Here is a 15,069-nt window from a genome sequence, read left to right as displayed (position 1 = left end):
TGGGATAGGGTTTTGATAATAGTATATCACCTTGGTTAACTAGGTGATCCAAATCTAAAGGTCAAGCATTTTGAGATCCCTCAGGCAACACTGCTTATAATAGTAAACCATTTTAACAGCAACTGAACTACAGATTATTGTTATCACTATGCTATATTTACATTAAATAGCTTTCATTTTATATTAGCTGTCATTTTAACAATCAAACCTTATTTAAAACATACCACTGTTTTTATATTATCTTTACAACATTTATTATTATATAGATGCTATTAAAATAAGCTAGCAAGTATAACATCTAAATACAATCAGAAGCCAAACTGAACTGGCTTATTTTTTTTAAGCCATTTAATACAGTTTTAATGAATGGTCTTAATTGAAATTTTCAAAAACTGTAATTCAGTTTTGCAAAGTAACAAGAAGGGGAAATGGTGCAGATAAACATAAGAATCCTAAATTATATATAAGTGATATAGCTGCCATCCTCATACTTATGTTATCCTTAAGGCAAATCTGAAAACTGTTTTATAGTCCTGAGTACACATCAAATGAGTGAGGAAGTTCAGGAGTAATATAGTGGTTGGGAAAACCCACATGCAGAAATCAGAACTAAAAAAGTTCTAATTCAGAAAATTAAGTTATAAAATATAGTCTAAGTCACCGCTAAGGTCCATTCCAGCTCTAAATCTAAGAATAAAAGTTACCCTTTTCTTAGCCTTTCTTTAAAACAATCCAGCCCCTTAGAATCCACAGCTTTAGACAGTCAACTAAAATAAATATTCTTTATTCCTCACCCAACTGTTACTAGTCCCAAATATGAAGACAAATAGCAGCTACCTGTAGTACTACACTATACTTCAAACACAAGTATACCTGGTAGTCTATTCATGTTCACACCTTGAGCAGAAAGACCAATTCCCATGTAACTGTAAAAAAGAAAAGCAGGTTATTCCTTATGTAAACAAATTATGAACAGTATATGACACAATCAGAAACATGCTTAAAACACACAGATTAATATAGTGTCAATAAATTTGTGGAGTTTATAGAAAAAAAATCACATCCAAATTTACTGAGTTACACAAAAGAAATATCACCCACCCAAGAGGTCCAGGACTATAATCAATAAAATACACTCAGTTTATAGAAAAACAAAACAGTAATAATTACTCCTTTTACCAATGCTTATAAATTCCTTTCTCCTAATCTACTGAGGATGATCTTTAAGAACATTCTATTTTCCCAATCAAAAATACAAAATCCTTTTTGGAAGAAAGTAGAAAATTTTAAACCAAGTATATAAGGTAGATTTAAAAACAGGCCACATAGAACAAGTAGAAAACCAAAGGAAAAGGCATTCTCATATAATGTCAAATTATTAATTTTTTAAAATATACTTATTTCAAAAAATATGGCTCAATTTTGAAATATTTTTGGCAAATTGACAAAATCCAATACAACAAAGTCCCACCAATTTAAATGTTGGTTTTTTTTGTTTTGTTTTTTTTTAAACCCTTACCCTCCATCTTAGAATCAATACTGTGTATTGGTTCCAAGGCAAAAGAGTGGTAAGGACTAGGCAAGGAGGGGTAAGTGACTTGCCTAAGGTCACACAGCTAAGGAAGTGTCTGAGGCCTATATTTCAATCCAAGACCTTCCAACTCTAGGCCTGGCTTTCAGTCCACTGAGCCACCCAGCTGCCTCTCCAATTTAATTTTCAAGATGCCACATGAGTTACAAATAAAAGGAAAGAGGTCAGAGATTCCACATGATTGATCATAACTATAAAGCAAAAGATGACATAAAAATATCAAGAATAGCAAAAAATTTTTATTTTTATTGGGATATATTTCTGTTTATCATATTTACTTATATAATTTCTTCCCCTTTCTTTATGCTAAAATGGATGAGGAGAGAGAGGGCATTGTAATTTCCTTGGCTTGGATTTTTTAAAAAAACTTTTATGGGAGGGGGAGAACTATTCTTAAGGTCCTCATGTTCTTTCATAAGACAACATATACACACATAAGTTTATACAGAATAAATACAAAGTAAATACAATGTAGCTAAAGTTCAGTTCAGGAGGGCTCTAACAATTGTAGGGGAATCACGGTCAGTAAAGGTTTCATGTTAAAAAAAGGGTGCTTGAACTGTGAGGGCATGCACTGTAGACATAAGAGATTGTCAGTACAAAAGCAGAGAGACAGGAGATGAAGTGTCTTGTGTGAAAAACAGAAATGGCCAGTTTGGCTAGAACACAGAATACGAAGATAGAAAGGTAAAATGAGACTGGAAGGGTAGGTGGGAATCACATTTTAAAGGTCTATTCTAGAGATAACTGGGAGTCACAGTAGTTTACAGAGTAGGGCAGTGATGGCAAACCTATGGCACCAGTGCCAAGGATGGCAAGTAGAGCACTCACCAAGGGCATGCACCATCCCTCCCCAAGTTCCGTTACTACACAGGCAGAGGGACTTGGGTGGAGCTGCTCCACTTTCCCTTCTCCATTATGCCTGATGACATTTTCCGTATCTCCTACCCCATTGCCCAGCAGTCCAATTAAAGTACACCGGGGGGTGGGGGGGTGGGGTGTTGATGTAAGGTAGAGGACTCCCCTCTTCACCTGCACTGAGGATGTTCCTCAAGTGACCTGCACTAAGGATATTATTCACATGGCCTGCCCCTTTTCCCAGCAGTCCAATGGCAGAGGAATGACATGAGATAGGCATCAAAAGAAAATCACTGGCAACTGTGTGGAGAAGAGTTTGGAATGGGAAGAGATTGGAGAGCAAGTAGAGGACTACTGAATAGTTTAGATGAGACTGAACTAAGGTAGTACCTATGAGAACTGAGAAAAACAATCAGATAAGAGAAAGGTAAGGCAGAGGGTTCTTAACTCAAATTTCAAAAAGTCCATGAATTTAGGCAGGGGAAAAAATATATCTATTTCAATATAACTGACTTCCTTGGTAATACTATGCACTTTATTTTATGTCTAAAAACATTACTTCTAGGAAGTCCACAGGATTTACCAGACTGTCAAAGGGGCCCATAACACACACAAAAAAAGGTTAAGTGCCTTATTGTAGAGGGAGAAACATTAAAATTTGACAGCTGATAGGATAAAAGGAGTGCGAAAGAATGAAGATTTGAGGATACGGTTGAGATTACAAACTTGAGAGACTAGAAGAATGATGATCTCTTAAACTCAATATAAAGAAGTTTGGGAATAAGATAATGATTTGTTTTAGACATGAAACAATTGAGAAGTCTATGAGATCTGATCTGGGATGTCTAATAGGTATCTGATGATGCTGGACTAGAGCTCAGGAGAGAAACTACTACCAGATATACAAAACTGAATCAGTCAATAATAATAGAAATGAATTAAGTTAAACCCATGGGAACCTTATGAGGTCTCAGAGAGATGGGGGAGTGGGGGGGCCGCCACAGGGGAACCTCACAGTACAGTCTAGGGAATTCTCAGTTCAAGGGTGAAATGTTTATGATGAGACACAACAAAGGTGAGAGAGAGACAAAGCTGTCAAACTAAAAGAAAAGTAGTACCATGAAAACTCAAAGAGTGATTAAATGGCAAATACACCATAGAAGTCAACCAGATAGGACAATTCAAAGAGACGTAAAGAGAACAGTATCAGTAATGACATAAGAAGCTAGGATGCCAAGAATTTAACACTGATGGGAGAAGAAGTGGGTTTAAATATCCTTTTTACAAAGTTTGGCTGTGAATGGGAAGAGATATAAGAATATAGCCTTAAGAGATGTTAGGTCTAGTGAAAGTTTTTTAGCCAATGGAGGAGGCTTGGGGTATTTAAAGGCAGTAAGGAAAGAAAGAGCTGGTAGAGAAGTTGGAGATATGATTAAAAGGAAAATTTGCTGGGGAATATCATTAAGTTTTAACAAGAAGGGATACCTCATTATCAAAGATGGGAAGAAAGGAGATTTTTTTTCAAGCAAAGACCTAAGATCCTATGTTTAGGAGAAAGCTCCAAGGAATGAAGGAAAACAAAAAAGAGTAAATAGTTCCAAGATGACTGAAACATGCTGTTTCCACTTAGTTTGGGGGGTTTTGTTTTGTTTTGAATTTCAGAGCACCTCTGCTCTAAGAAGGTAAAGGTCAAATTACCTGCAAAAGTCCCAGTTTATTTTCTTGGCCTACTGTCTATGTTGGTAGAATCCTATTCCTCGGTCAAGTTTATGCCTTTTTTACCTCAAATGCCAGTCAAAGGGAAAATAGGAAGCTAGCCAGGAGCAGAGGAATAAATATGACTCATTAATCACAACTCCTACCTACCCTAAGGAGACTGTCTCTTATTTTTTTTAGATACCCTTTAGAAATGGTTAGAAATGGATGATTTATTTCTTGAGCAGCCATGGTACTCTTTCAAGAGCAGGAGGTGGGGGTAGAGTTTCCTTGATATTATTCAGAAAATGGAAGGAAGACACTTTAGAGCCAACTTAAAAGGCAGAAAGATTTCTAATTTTCTAATCTTTCCGATAGTCAACAACCAGAGATTACCAATTCCATGATAAGAATGAAAAGCATTAATTCAGAATTAAGCTCTGCTCTGAATTTTATCATATGTTCTATGTTTTATTCCTACCTTCTACTCCAAGAAAAGATGAATATTTGATTTTAAAAGATCTTTACTGCTATCTAAGTATTTTAAAAGAGCATCAAACCCTCTCTACAAAGAGAAATAGAAAAAAATTTAATAACATGAGCCAGAACACATTTCCAGCACACTTCCTCTAGACAGAGTTTCCTATACAGTATCATTGGACTATATGGTATAAAACTAAAAGGATATTAGGATTTAAATTAGTTTTGTTATTATAATGCATCACCGTCCCACTTCAGGCATTAGCCATAGAATAAATCTTTTTTTTTCTGTGTACTTATTTTCCAATATAACACATAGATCAGAGAACACTATAAACTAAAAGAAAACTCAGTGTCTGTTTAAATTAATTTCATTCTTTTTATAAAATTCAAGTTTATTACCTGTGAAAATCTACCTCAAGACATTTTCCTAGTTTTCTCATTTAAACTGAAGTATAATTTCTTAAAATCTATTTAAAAATTTCTTATAACATCCTGTACTCCAAAAGATAAAATTTTAAATAAATTATATTCAATCCATTTTACTGTTAGTTTACAGTAAGCAAAATATGTACATTTTAATTTTAAAAAGCCCTATTATTTCTGAAAAGTAGAATTTTAACAGATATCTTATACATGCAAAAGATAGAAGTATGATAAGGTTAAAAAAATACCATGGTGATTGTTTTCATAATACAAATATCCATGCATACTTTTTTCTTTTTAAAAACTATAGTAATATACATTAAAACAAACAAATAGCAAATTACAGTAACAAAAATATATATCTAACTATAATAAAAATTAGAGGAACTCATAGCTTATATGGAAACTGATACACCAACCAAATTTTAATTTAAAAAGCATTCATAAGACCTACTAAATGCATGGCATGCAAATTTTACTTCTTTGTTGGTTAGTATTATTGTGGAGATTTGTTTTGCACACGGATTAGGCTAGATGGTCACTGAATACTTTGCAACACTCAAATTCTATGATATTCTCAAATTATTGCTTCCTGACGTAAGTGGTATTGTGACTTTGCAAATTAAGAAACTTTCAATTAATTCACTCATACATATGTTCTTGATATCTTCTACACACACACACACACGCACACACACACACGCACACGCACACACACACACGCACACGCACACACACACACGCACACACACACACACACACACACACACACACACACAAGAAATAGCATTACTAGATCTTGAATTATAGGACACTGTTTTCATTGACTGGTCAGGAGCATTTGCTGTAAACCTGCTGTCCCTCATATTTCATCCCCTCCCTTGCTACCTGTTGATTTCCTAATGATCTATTCAATAATGTCACTTAATCTGCTATAAACTTAAATTCACAAGTTTACTTAATATAGTAAGAGGTCCCATACATGAGAGAATACATTCTAAAACCCACTCTAATTACTGAAACCGGGGATATAAATGAATACCTGCTAACAGGGGTTGGAAACATATGGCTCTTTCTGCAGGAGCCATAAAGTCAATTTTTTTTCAGGCGTTGTTACAGGAGAGCACACTGTGAGCACTGTACGGCTCTCACGAAATTACATTTTAAAAAATGTGGCGTTTATGGCTCTCACGGCCAAAAAGGATGCTGACCCCTGTGCTAACTCCTTATATGTACTCTCTCCATTCTTCTGCTTCCTGCCCCCTCAGGTCACCTGCCCATTCCCCTACCCACTGCAAAAAAGTTTAAGTGAAAGCAGAACTGACAATCTGTCAAGCAATAATTCAGTTTTTTAGTTTTACACTATCTTTCCTCCTTAATGCTTACAATGCAGTCAGTACACTTTTATTCACTACTCTCTTCTATGTCATTATGAAAATGAAAAATTGTAGCACAATATCATTATCAATCAAGACTGAACAAGCCCCCCATATATATTTGTTTTTTTGTATGTTTCAGGGCATACAACGGGAATCTATCACCATCACACACAGTGTAAACTTCTATCATTAGTTTTGAGGGTTCACTGCTTCACTATTGCAAATACTCAAATCACCAATTATCAAAACAAATCATTCATTCATTTAACAAATAGTTATTGAGGAAAGGCCTTATAATATTCGAAGCATTATTCTAGGAGTTATCAGCAATAAAATGATGAAACAGATAAAAGGAAAACTGAAAGAAACTTTAGAAGTTATATCTAGTTCAAATCCTGCATTTTGATAGATGAGGAAATTGAAGTATAAAATGATCTAAACTGGCTTGCCCAACTCACACAGCAAGGTAATTATTAGTAGCGGGGCTCTGATTAAATCCCAGGTCTCCCAGTTCCCAATTCCTTCTGCTATATATCCCCAATGTCCAAATAATAAGATCATTAATAAAATCAACTCAGAGATAGGAAAGTATAAATACAATAGCTATATAAATTAAAACCTACTTATTCAAAACATTCAGAAAAATGGACTGCACAAATTCAGAAGTTTTGAGGGAAAAAATGGGAAAATGAACAGTTCAAATGCAAAAAGATTCAATTTTAGATCTCTTTGATAAGGCATAACATAAATAAGATTTCCAACACTCTTTGCCACTGTTTCATACTGTCTTCATCTCTACTGGCATCTACAACTACACATGGGAACCTTACAACCTATAAGCACACTCCTAATAATCTTAAAATATGTTGCTCCTGTCTGTACCCCATAAATTCCTTTCTTTACCTTTATACTGATTGAAGTTGAGTCTGGACAATAAGAAAATAACTTTAACCAGGACCTAGGAAAGTATGCTTTATTTACCAATGCCCATCCCTCTAAGTAAAGTTAAAGAGAGTAAGAAAAGTAAATTTTTGCTTCCAACTTTAAGCTGTGAAAGTATGAATTTTGCACATGTAAACAGATGCCCATGTGTTCAATCCAACACATATCTTCAATTTATATACCATTATAGCACTTGTTCTTAGGAAATTTCTCCACATTCAGTGAACAAAACTGTATGGCCAAATGTCATGTTTCTGAGAAACCTATTATTATTAGGTTCAGCAAGTCTCTTTTTAAGCCTTCAACCACACCAGTGGTGGTCAAAGTACTGTTTTTAGATGTCTCATGGCCCCTAATGCCATGTCCACCTCACAGTTTTGATGAGGTATAACAAAGAGATTTACCTAGTTTTAGATAACGTTTAGACAGATGAAATACTTTTGACTATAATGGTACAAATTCAGGATACTTTTTTTTCTCAATATCTGTCGTTTAACACTTAGGGTTCTGATAAACACATGTGACTTGCTAATTGATCTCCACCATGAAAGTAATAACACCCTATCTTACTCAACACCAGTATTGTCACCTACATAGCTTGTTAATACTGCTAGGCCAAGGAGGAAAATTCTTCCACTTGGACATAATCAATCAACAAGCACTTAATATGTTAGGCAGTAAGTTAGGCATTGGATATAAATGAATACAAAAAGAACAAGATAATCTCTATTCTCATGGAGTTTACATTCTATGGAATAAGGAGATTACTGGGTTTGAATTCTGACTCTTGACTTTGATTGTGAGACCCTGGAAAGTCACATAATCTCTCTTTGAGTCTCAGTTTCCTCATCAATAAAATGAGGCTAACAAGACCTCCCTTACTTCAACAAGAAGTACCAAATGCCTCCTATGTGTCAAGTGTTTTACAAATATTAAAAAACTAAAGAAATGTCATTTTCATTTTCTACAAGAGTCTTTTAAGGATAGACATTTCAATGCAAAAACCATTATTTTGTTGTCTTCCACGCATACCACTCCACCAAGGGTGGAAAAAATTGCTGGAGCATACAGTAGGAGGGAATCTAAACAAGTTCCTCTTCCTTCCTACAGGACTGTTTTAAAATTATCCCATAGCTTAGGTTCTGTTTCACACTTGCAAATAGATAGATAGGAAGAGTAAGAATGCTTAATATTCAAGAGGTAGTATGATCTCATCCATGCTATATTCCTCCAATGATCCTCAACTAATCCTCACCTCAGCCTTGAACTCTATTCCTAGGTCTCCCAGTTCATAAAAGTAAGCTTTCAAATAAATCTTCCCCAGGACCACATCTCCCCATCACTTCTTCCTGGCCCTCTCCTCAAGTTCTCTGAAGTTATTACAACCATCTACACTTTCTAATAAATTATCCAACAAAATTCTACTATATATACTAGAGGCCTTCCTCTAACATTTAATGTTCTCTGAAGAATACTGAAAGCACACTAGCTAATGAATACTTTGGCCATATTAAATCACAAATACCAAATGCAATCTCTATTGGTATTATATGTAAAGCAATAATATATGCAAGAGTTCTTTAAGATAGTGGTACAAGGAGGTAGCTAGGTAAGCACAGTGGATAGAGAGATAGGCCTGGAGTGGGGAGAACTTGGATTAGATTCTAGCCTCAAGACACTTCCTAGGCATGTGACCCTGGGCAAGTCACTTAACCCCAATGGCCAAGCTCTTACCCCTTTTCTGATCTTAGAAGCATTCCTACTAGCATTCCTAAAATCGAAGATATGGGTTTACTCCTCCTCCCCCCTCAAAAAATCCAAGATGGTAGTGTAAAACTTCAATAGAATCAGATCTCATGGGCTGCCTATTAACTTTGAAAACCACAAGTTAATATTATCTATGTTGTATCATTTTTATTTATTTTGTTAATCATTTCCCAATTACATCTTAATATGGTTCAAGCTTTACACCTCTGCTTTAAGATATAGATCTAACTCACTTGGTTATTTTCTTTTGGGGAAAGGAACAAGATGTGGGCTTTTGAATATTTGCACATGTATATGTATCACATGTTTACCTGTAACTAGAATTTATAAATTTACAAAATGTTTTAAATGCTAGATTGAGACTGAAAGCTTACACATTCTGGGAATCATCTTTCTCTGTGATTTTTAACTGTTAAAAAAAAATCTTAACTGTTCAAAAAGGGAATGGTCATAGAACTTTTATGGAGATAAATTTCATTACTCATTTTCAGAGGACTAGTACTAAAGATCATTTTAATGTACTTTATTTTTGTTACTATAAGGCATAAATTGATTTAGTATTTGTAAGAATTTATAAGAATTTTATAAGAAAATTTATTTGACTTGAGTATTCCGTTCACAAACAATGCCAGAAGTAACTTTTAAAAGGAGTTCAAGAATATAGTTGAGACTTTTACTCCATCTTAACCCCTACTTTTTTTTTTAAACCCTTACCTTCCATCTCAGAATCAATACTGTGTACTGGTTCCAGGGCAGAAAAGCAATAAGGTCTTGGCAATGAGGATTAAGGAACTTGCCTGGGGTCACACAGCTAGCAAGTGTCTGAGGCCAGATTTGAACCTAGGACCTCCCATTTCTAGGCCTGGCTCTCAATGCACTGAGCCACCCACCTGCCCCCAACACCTATTTTTAATACACATGATGAAGCCCTCTCCCAATACCATCCTGACCTTCAATACAATCTTCTAAATTCCCATGTTCTCCGTACTCACACGTCATACGGTTGTTAAATTCCTGCTTTGTCAAACAGCAAAAGTTGTGTTTACCTCCATGTTTGCCAGAAAGGGAAAAAAAACTCTTCTCTCAAATCATAATCGCCAATCCTTCAATCTCTATCTCACTCCTAAATGTATTCTTTGTCCTCACCATAACTTCTATATATCCCTCGGTACTCCTGCCCTATTCTCCTAATCCACCATTCCTATTCTGATTTTACTTATCCTCCTTTCATGGTATTAAACTTAAATCAAATAGATGCAATCAACTACCCTTACTTAAATCCCTTGCCACCTTGTCTAATCACCAATCTCAACTTGAAAAACCCCAACCTTATATTCACTACGCGCTTTTCTCTGTTCCTACTTCCACACTGCTAAATGTTCCTGGTCAAAGCCAGAAAACTTTGGAATCCACTATATTTGTTTATTTAGTCTTATTTCAACTGTGCCCACATTTTTATATGGCCATTGTGTTATTCTCTCTTAAATGACTTATCACCCTCTCCATAGTGGCTTTTCCATCTTCCTCTCTCTTCAAAAGTCCTATAATACTTCCTCACTAATTTACCCTTTCTCAACATTAGAACTTACAACTTACTATAAAAAGGGAGAGACAGAGTCAAGATCTCATAGTAGCAAAAATAAATAAGTAGGGGGCAGCTGGGTAGCTCAGTGGATTGAGAGCCAGGCCTAGAGACAGGAGGTCCTAGGTTCAAATCTGGCCTCAGACACTTCCCAGCTGTGGTGACCCTGGGCAAGTCACTTGACCCCCATTGCCTACTCTTACCACTCTTCCACCTATGAGTCAATACACAGAAGTTAAGGGTTTAAAATAAAAATAAATAAAATAAATAAATAAATAAATGCCAGAAACAAGCATAGAGAACTTCCTTACCAAACAACAACAGCAAAATTCCACATATATTTAGAAAATGCATCAAACTAAATTCTGATTGGGAAATTCATGGAAAAAAAGTTGTAATGGGCCATTTTTCCTGGCCAGGTCAACAGAGATGGGTTTCCTCCTGAGCATGGTATAGGAATAAGTATTATATAGTAGTTCTGTCACTAACTACCAAGTTCTGAGTTATAGAGATCTAGGGCTGACTGATGAGGGTACATGTGCAAAAAGCTGGTATTCTAAGATAAAGAAAAGCTGCAAGCCCTGACTACGTATTGAGCAAAGAACAGAAACAAGCAATGACTGTGTGGTCTAGATCTCAGTAGCAGATTAAGATCTCAGTTCCAGCCTCCAGTAAAATCTAAAGCCTGTACAGGAATAACCAGACTAAGAATGCCAGAACAAAGGATTCTGCCATTCTGAACCAGCAAAACTTTCGAGCTGACTTATAATGGCTCAAGTTCAAAAACAATCTACTAGAACTCCATGGAAGAGTTGGGAGGGAAGATAAACAGGAGGACTAAACATTCTATTTCAAGAAATCTTAAAAAGAAAATTGCCCAGGTCTCAAAACCAGATTAGAAAGAAGAAATATAAAAAATAGCCTTCTGAAAGAGATTCCCAAATAAAAACTCCAAGGAATATTAGAGGTCAAATCCAGAATTTCCAGTTCAAAGAAAAAATAATGTAAATAGTTAGAAAAAAAGAATTTAAATAGCAAGAAGCCACAGTCAGGATCACAGCATTTAGCAACCACTACCATAGAGGAAGAGGTTTTGGAATTCAGTATTCCAGAAAAAGCGATGGTTTACAACCAGGATTAACTTACCCAGAAAAACTCATTTTAATCTTACAGATAGAACAATAAATCTTTAATAAAATAGAGGACTTCTAGCATTCCTAATGAAAAGTTGAGCACTGCATAGAAACTGAACTGTAAACCCAGAAATCATGAGAAACAACAAAAGGTAAACAAGAACAAAGAATCATAGAGGATTAAATAAACTATTTACAGTAATAGAGATGACATATGTGCTCCCTTTGAATTCTACCTTTATTGAGGGTCATAGAAGGAAGTCTAATTAGACCTAGAAGACCTAGGAGGGGTTCTCTTATGTCTTGATAATCTTAAAAGCAGAAAAAGAAGTAGAGAAATTCACTAGGGGAAAGGAAAGTCTAGGAAAAAATTATCTCATAAAATAGGAGCACATTAGTAAAAATCCTGTTATAAATGAAGAAAGAATGACAGATGAAACTCACACTTATACTTTACTCTCATCTGAACTGGTCCCAGGAAGCAATTAAACCCACATTTGGGTGCAGAAATACATTTAACCTGACAGGAAAATAATAAGCAAGAAAGGGGAACTGAAGGGAAGGTAGCTGAACCAAGGGATTAGTCTTAAGCAAAACAAAAACTCTAAACAAAGGATATATTCATAGCTCTTTTTGTGGTCAAGAACTGGAAACTGAGGGAGTATCCCCCAACTGGGCAATGGCTGAACAAATTATAGTAAATAAATGTGATGGAATAATATGCAGTGAGAAATGATGACAGAGATGGTTTCAGAGAAACTTTGGAAGAAGATTTGTATGAACTGACAAAAATGAGCAGAACTAAGAGAATAATTTACATAATGGCAATAATATGGTAAAGACAAACTTTAAAAGACTTCAGGAATTCTGATTAGTATTAATATCCGACCACGTTTACAGAGTGCTAATAATGAAATCCATTTTTCAATAAAGCAACTGAAAAGACTCAGGGAAGAATGAGGCAAAGAGAAAAGTAGAAAATGGCCAACGTGGAAATTTGTTTTGCTTGACTATATCTATTTGCAATAGGGATTCCTATTTCTTTCTTTTCCAAGGGATAAGAGGAGAATGGGCTGGGATGGAGAAAGCAGACTTTTGATGATTGAAAAGAATTAAAAAAAAAAAAAAGCAAATATGGAGTTTGAATAAATGGCTCTCTCTCTTCCCTAGGTGACACTTTTTATCATATTCCAATCTTTTCTTTAAGAAAAACTCTGAATAAAATTTCAATTCAAATGTTTCAATTAAGCACAGAGAATATTTTGATATTCTCCAATAAAAAAAAATTTTCAATTCCCTTATCAAAGTATTTGCATTCCTATTTTAGAATAAATAAAATCAAACATGGACAATTATGTTTCTGAGAGCACTTCAAGAAAATTTTCTGAATATTAACCCAGATGAAATATTAAAAGAACAAAATTCAAACTTTAAACCTATTAGTCATTATCTCTATTAGGTCATTTTCTGAAGCACTGTTTGATCAATTAATACAAACACACAAATACTAAAAAAAGCTACATGCCAAATATTATTTTAAAACAAAAAAGTACATGGTATCTGAACTAGTAAATGCAATAGTGGATTCATATATGAATTGGCAAAATAAATACAGGGAATCCTCAACAGTTTCACATATCTAAAATTCCTGATTTTCATATTAATTATATCAATTTTTCTTTTCATTTTAATTTCATTATGATAATAAGCTTAGCCATGAAAAAAATGGGATAAAGAGCACACCCAAATAAACATATTAGTAGTTAGGTAGCCATCCCAAACGAAGAAGGGTATGGAAAACAGAAATCAACGGTACTCTTTCTATCTAAGAGTCTATATCCCCTCAAAAATGATACACTTTGTCAACATTATTTAAATTCCAATCCCAAAATTCAACATAAAAAGAACTCGTTTTAGTACTTTTAAGATCTTCTTAAAGCACTTATTTTATTTTATTTTCTAAAACAGTTATGGGTGGGTTGGTTTATCAAAAAATTGCCTCATACCTTATAAGAAATCAATACTTAAATCTATTTATATATTATAGTCATTTTATTTATACATAGCACATACACACACACATTGCCTTTTTCTTCTTTCTACGAGAAATATAAGTGGTACTGTGTAAGCAGTACTTGAATTTTATTGCAATAAATATAAAATGTCAAAGAATCTCAAAAAAGCACTTCAGCCCCAGCAAAAGGAGATGAATATCACCTAAGGTCCACTTTATACAAACTTTAAATCAAATCTCATAAAAATTAGATATTTTAAAATTCTCATTCAGAAACCACTCTCACAAATCAGGAGACGTCATAAAAACAAGACACACACACACACACACACACACACACACACACACACACACACACACACACACACACCACCCAAAGATTTCATATTTTGGTCTGTGTAGAATTCCTTATTTTTTAAATATGTACTATTATATGATTACAATGAAAGTTTCTATAATTAAATCCCTAATAATCTAAAAAGACAAAACAACCAACTAAGGTTATTCGGTTACCAATAAATAGAATTACTATAAAACAATAAATAGAATTACTATAAAACTAAATAAAAACTAAAATTTTATGGAAAATTTCTAATTATGAGGGGGAAAAGTATTTAAATTGTCCATGCCCTTTGATCCCCGGATCTCACTGATAAGGATATACCTCAAGAAGATCAAAGAAAGGACTAATATTTCCCAAATATTCACAGCATCCTTTGAAGTAACAAAGAAAGGGGGGAAAGAGGTAGAATCACCATTGATGGTGAAAACAGACAAATAATGTTATGTAAACATAATAGATTATTATTGATTCTTAACACAAATAATTATGAGTTTCCTGATCTGTAAAATAGCACCTGCCTCCCAGGGTTGTTGTAAGGATCAAATAAAATAATAGCAAAGCACTTATTAGCATAGGGCCTGGCACATATTAAGTGCTATATAAATGTTAGCTATTTGTATTATGATTATGAAGAATTCAGACAAGTATAAGAGTAATATGAACTGATGGAGAATGAAATAAGCAGAGCCAAAAGAACAACACAAATAACTATAACAATGTAAATGAAAATAATAAAAACTAAGCCAAATTCCATTAATCACTGAAGTACCAACTACATGCCAGACACTGAGCTAGGCACTAATGATACAAGAGGAAAGAAAGAAACTCTCTCTCACACAAGGAACTTACCTTCTAATAA

General features: G+C 34.4%; 1 protein-coding gene across 1 annotated transcript in view; it reads right to left on the bottom strand.

Moving 5' to 3' along the window:
* Positions 1–15,069, bottom strand: part of RANBP9 (RAN binding protein 9) — a gene marked incomplete at its 5' end in the record, with an annotated part of 94,462 nt that overhangs the window by 39,023 nt on the left and 40,370 nt on the right. Inside the window, one exon of the mRNA XM_044683582.1 lies at positions 874–926. Coding sequence (XP_044539517.1) covers positions 874–926 — 53 coding nt within the window. The remainder of the gene's footprint in view (positions 1–873; positions 927–15,069) is intronic.

The sequence above is a fragment of the Gracilinanus agilis genome, chromosome 1, assembly GCF_016433145.1.
Source record: "Gracilinanus agilis isolate LMUSP501 chromosome 1, AgileGrace, whole genome shotgun sequence".
Classification (NCBI taxonomy): domain Eukaryota; kingdom Metazoa; phylum Chordata; class Mammalia; order Didelphimorphia; family Didelphidae; genus Gracilinanus; species Gracilinanus agilis.
This window is presented reverse-complemented; position numbering and strand designations above follow the sequence as displayed.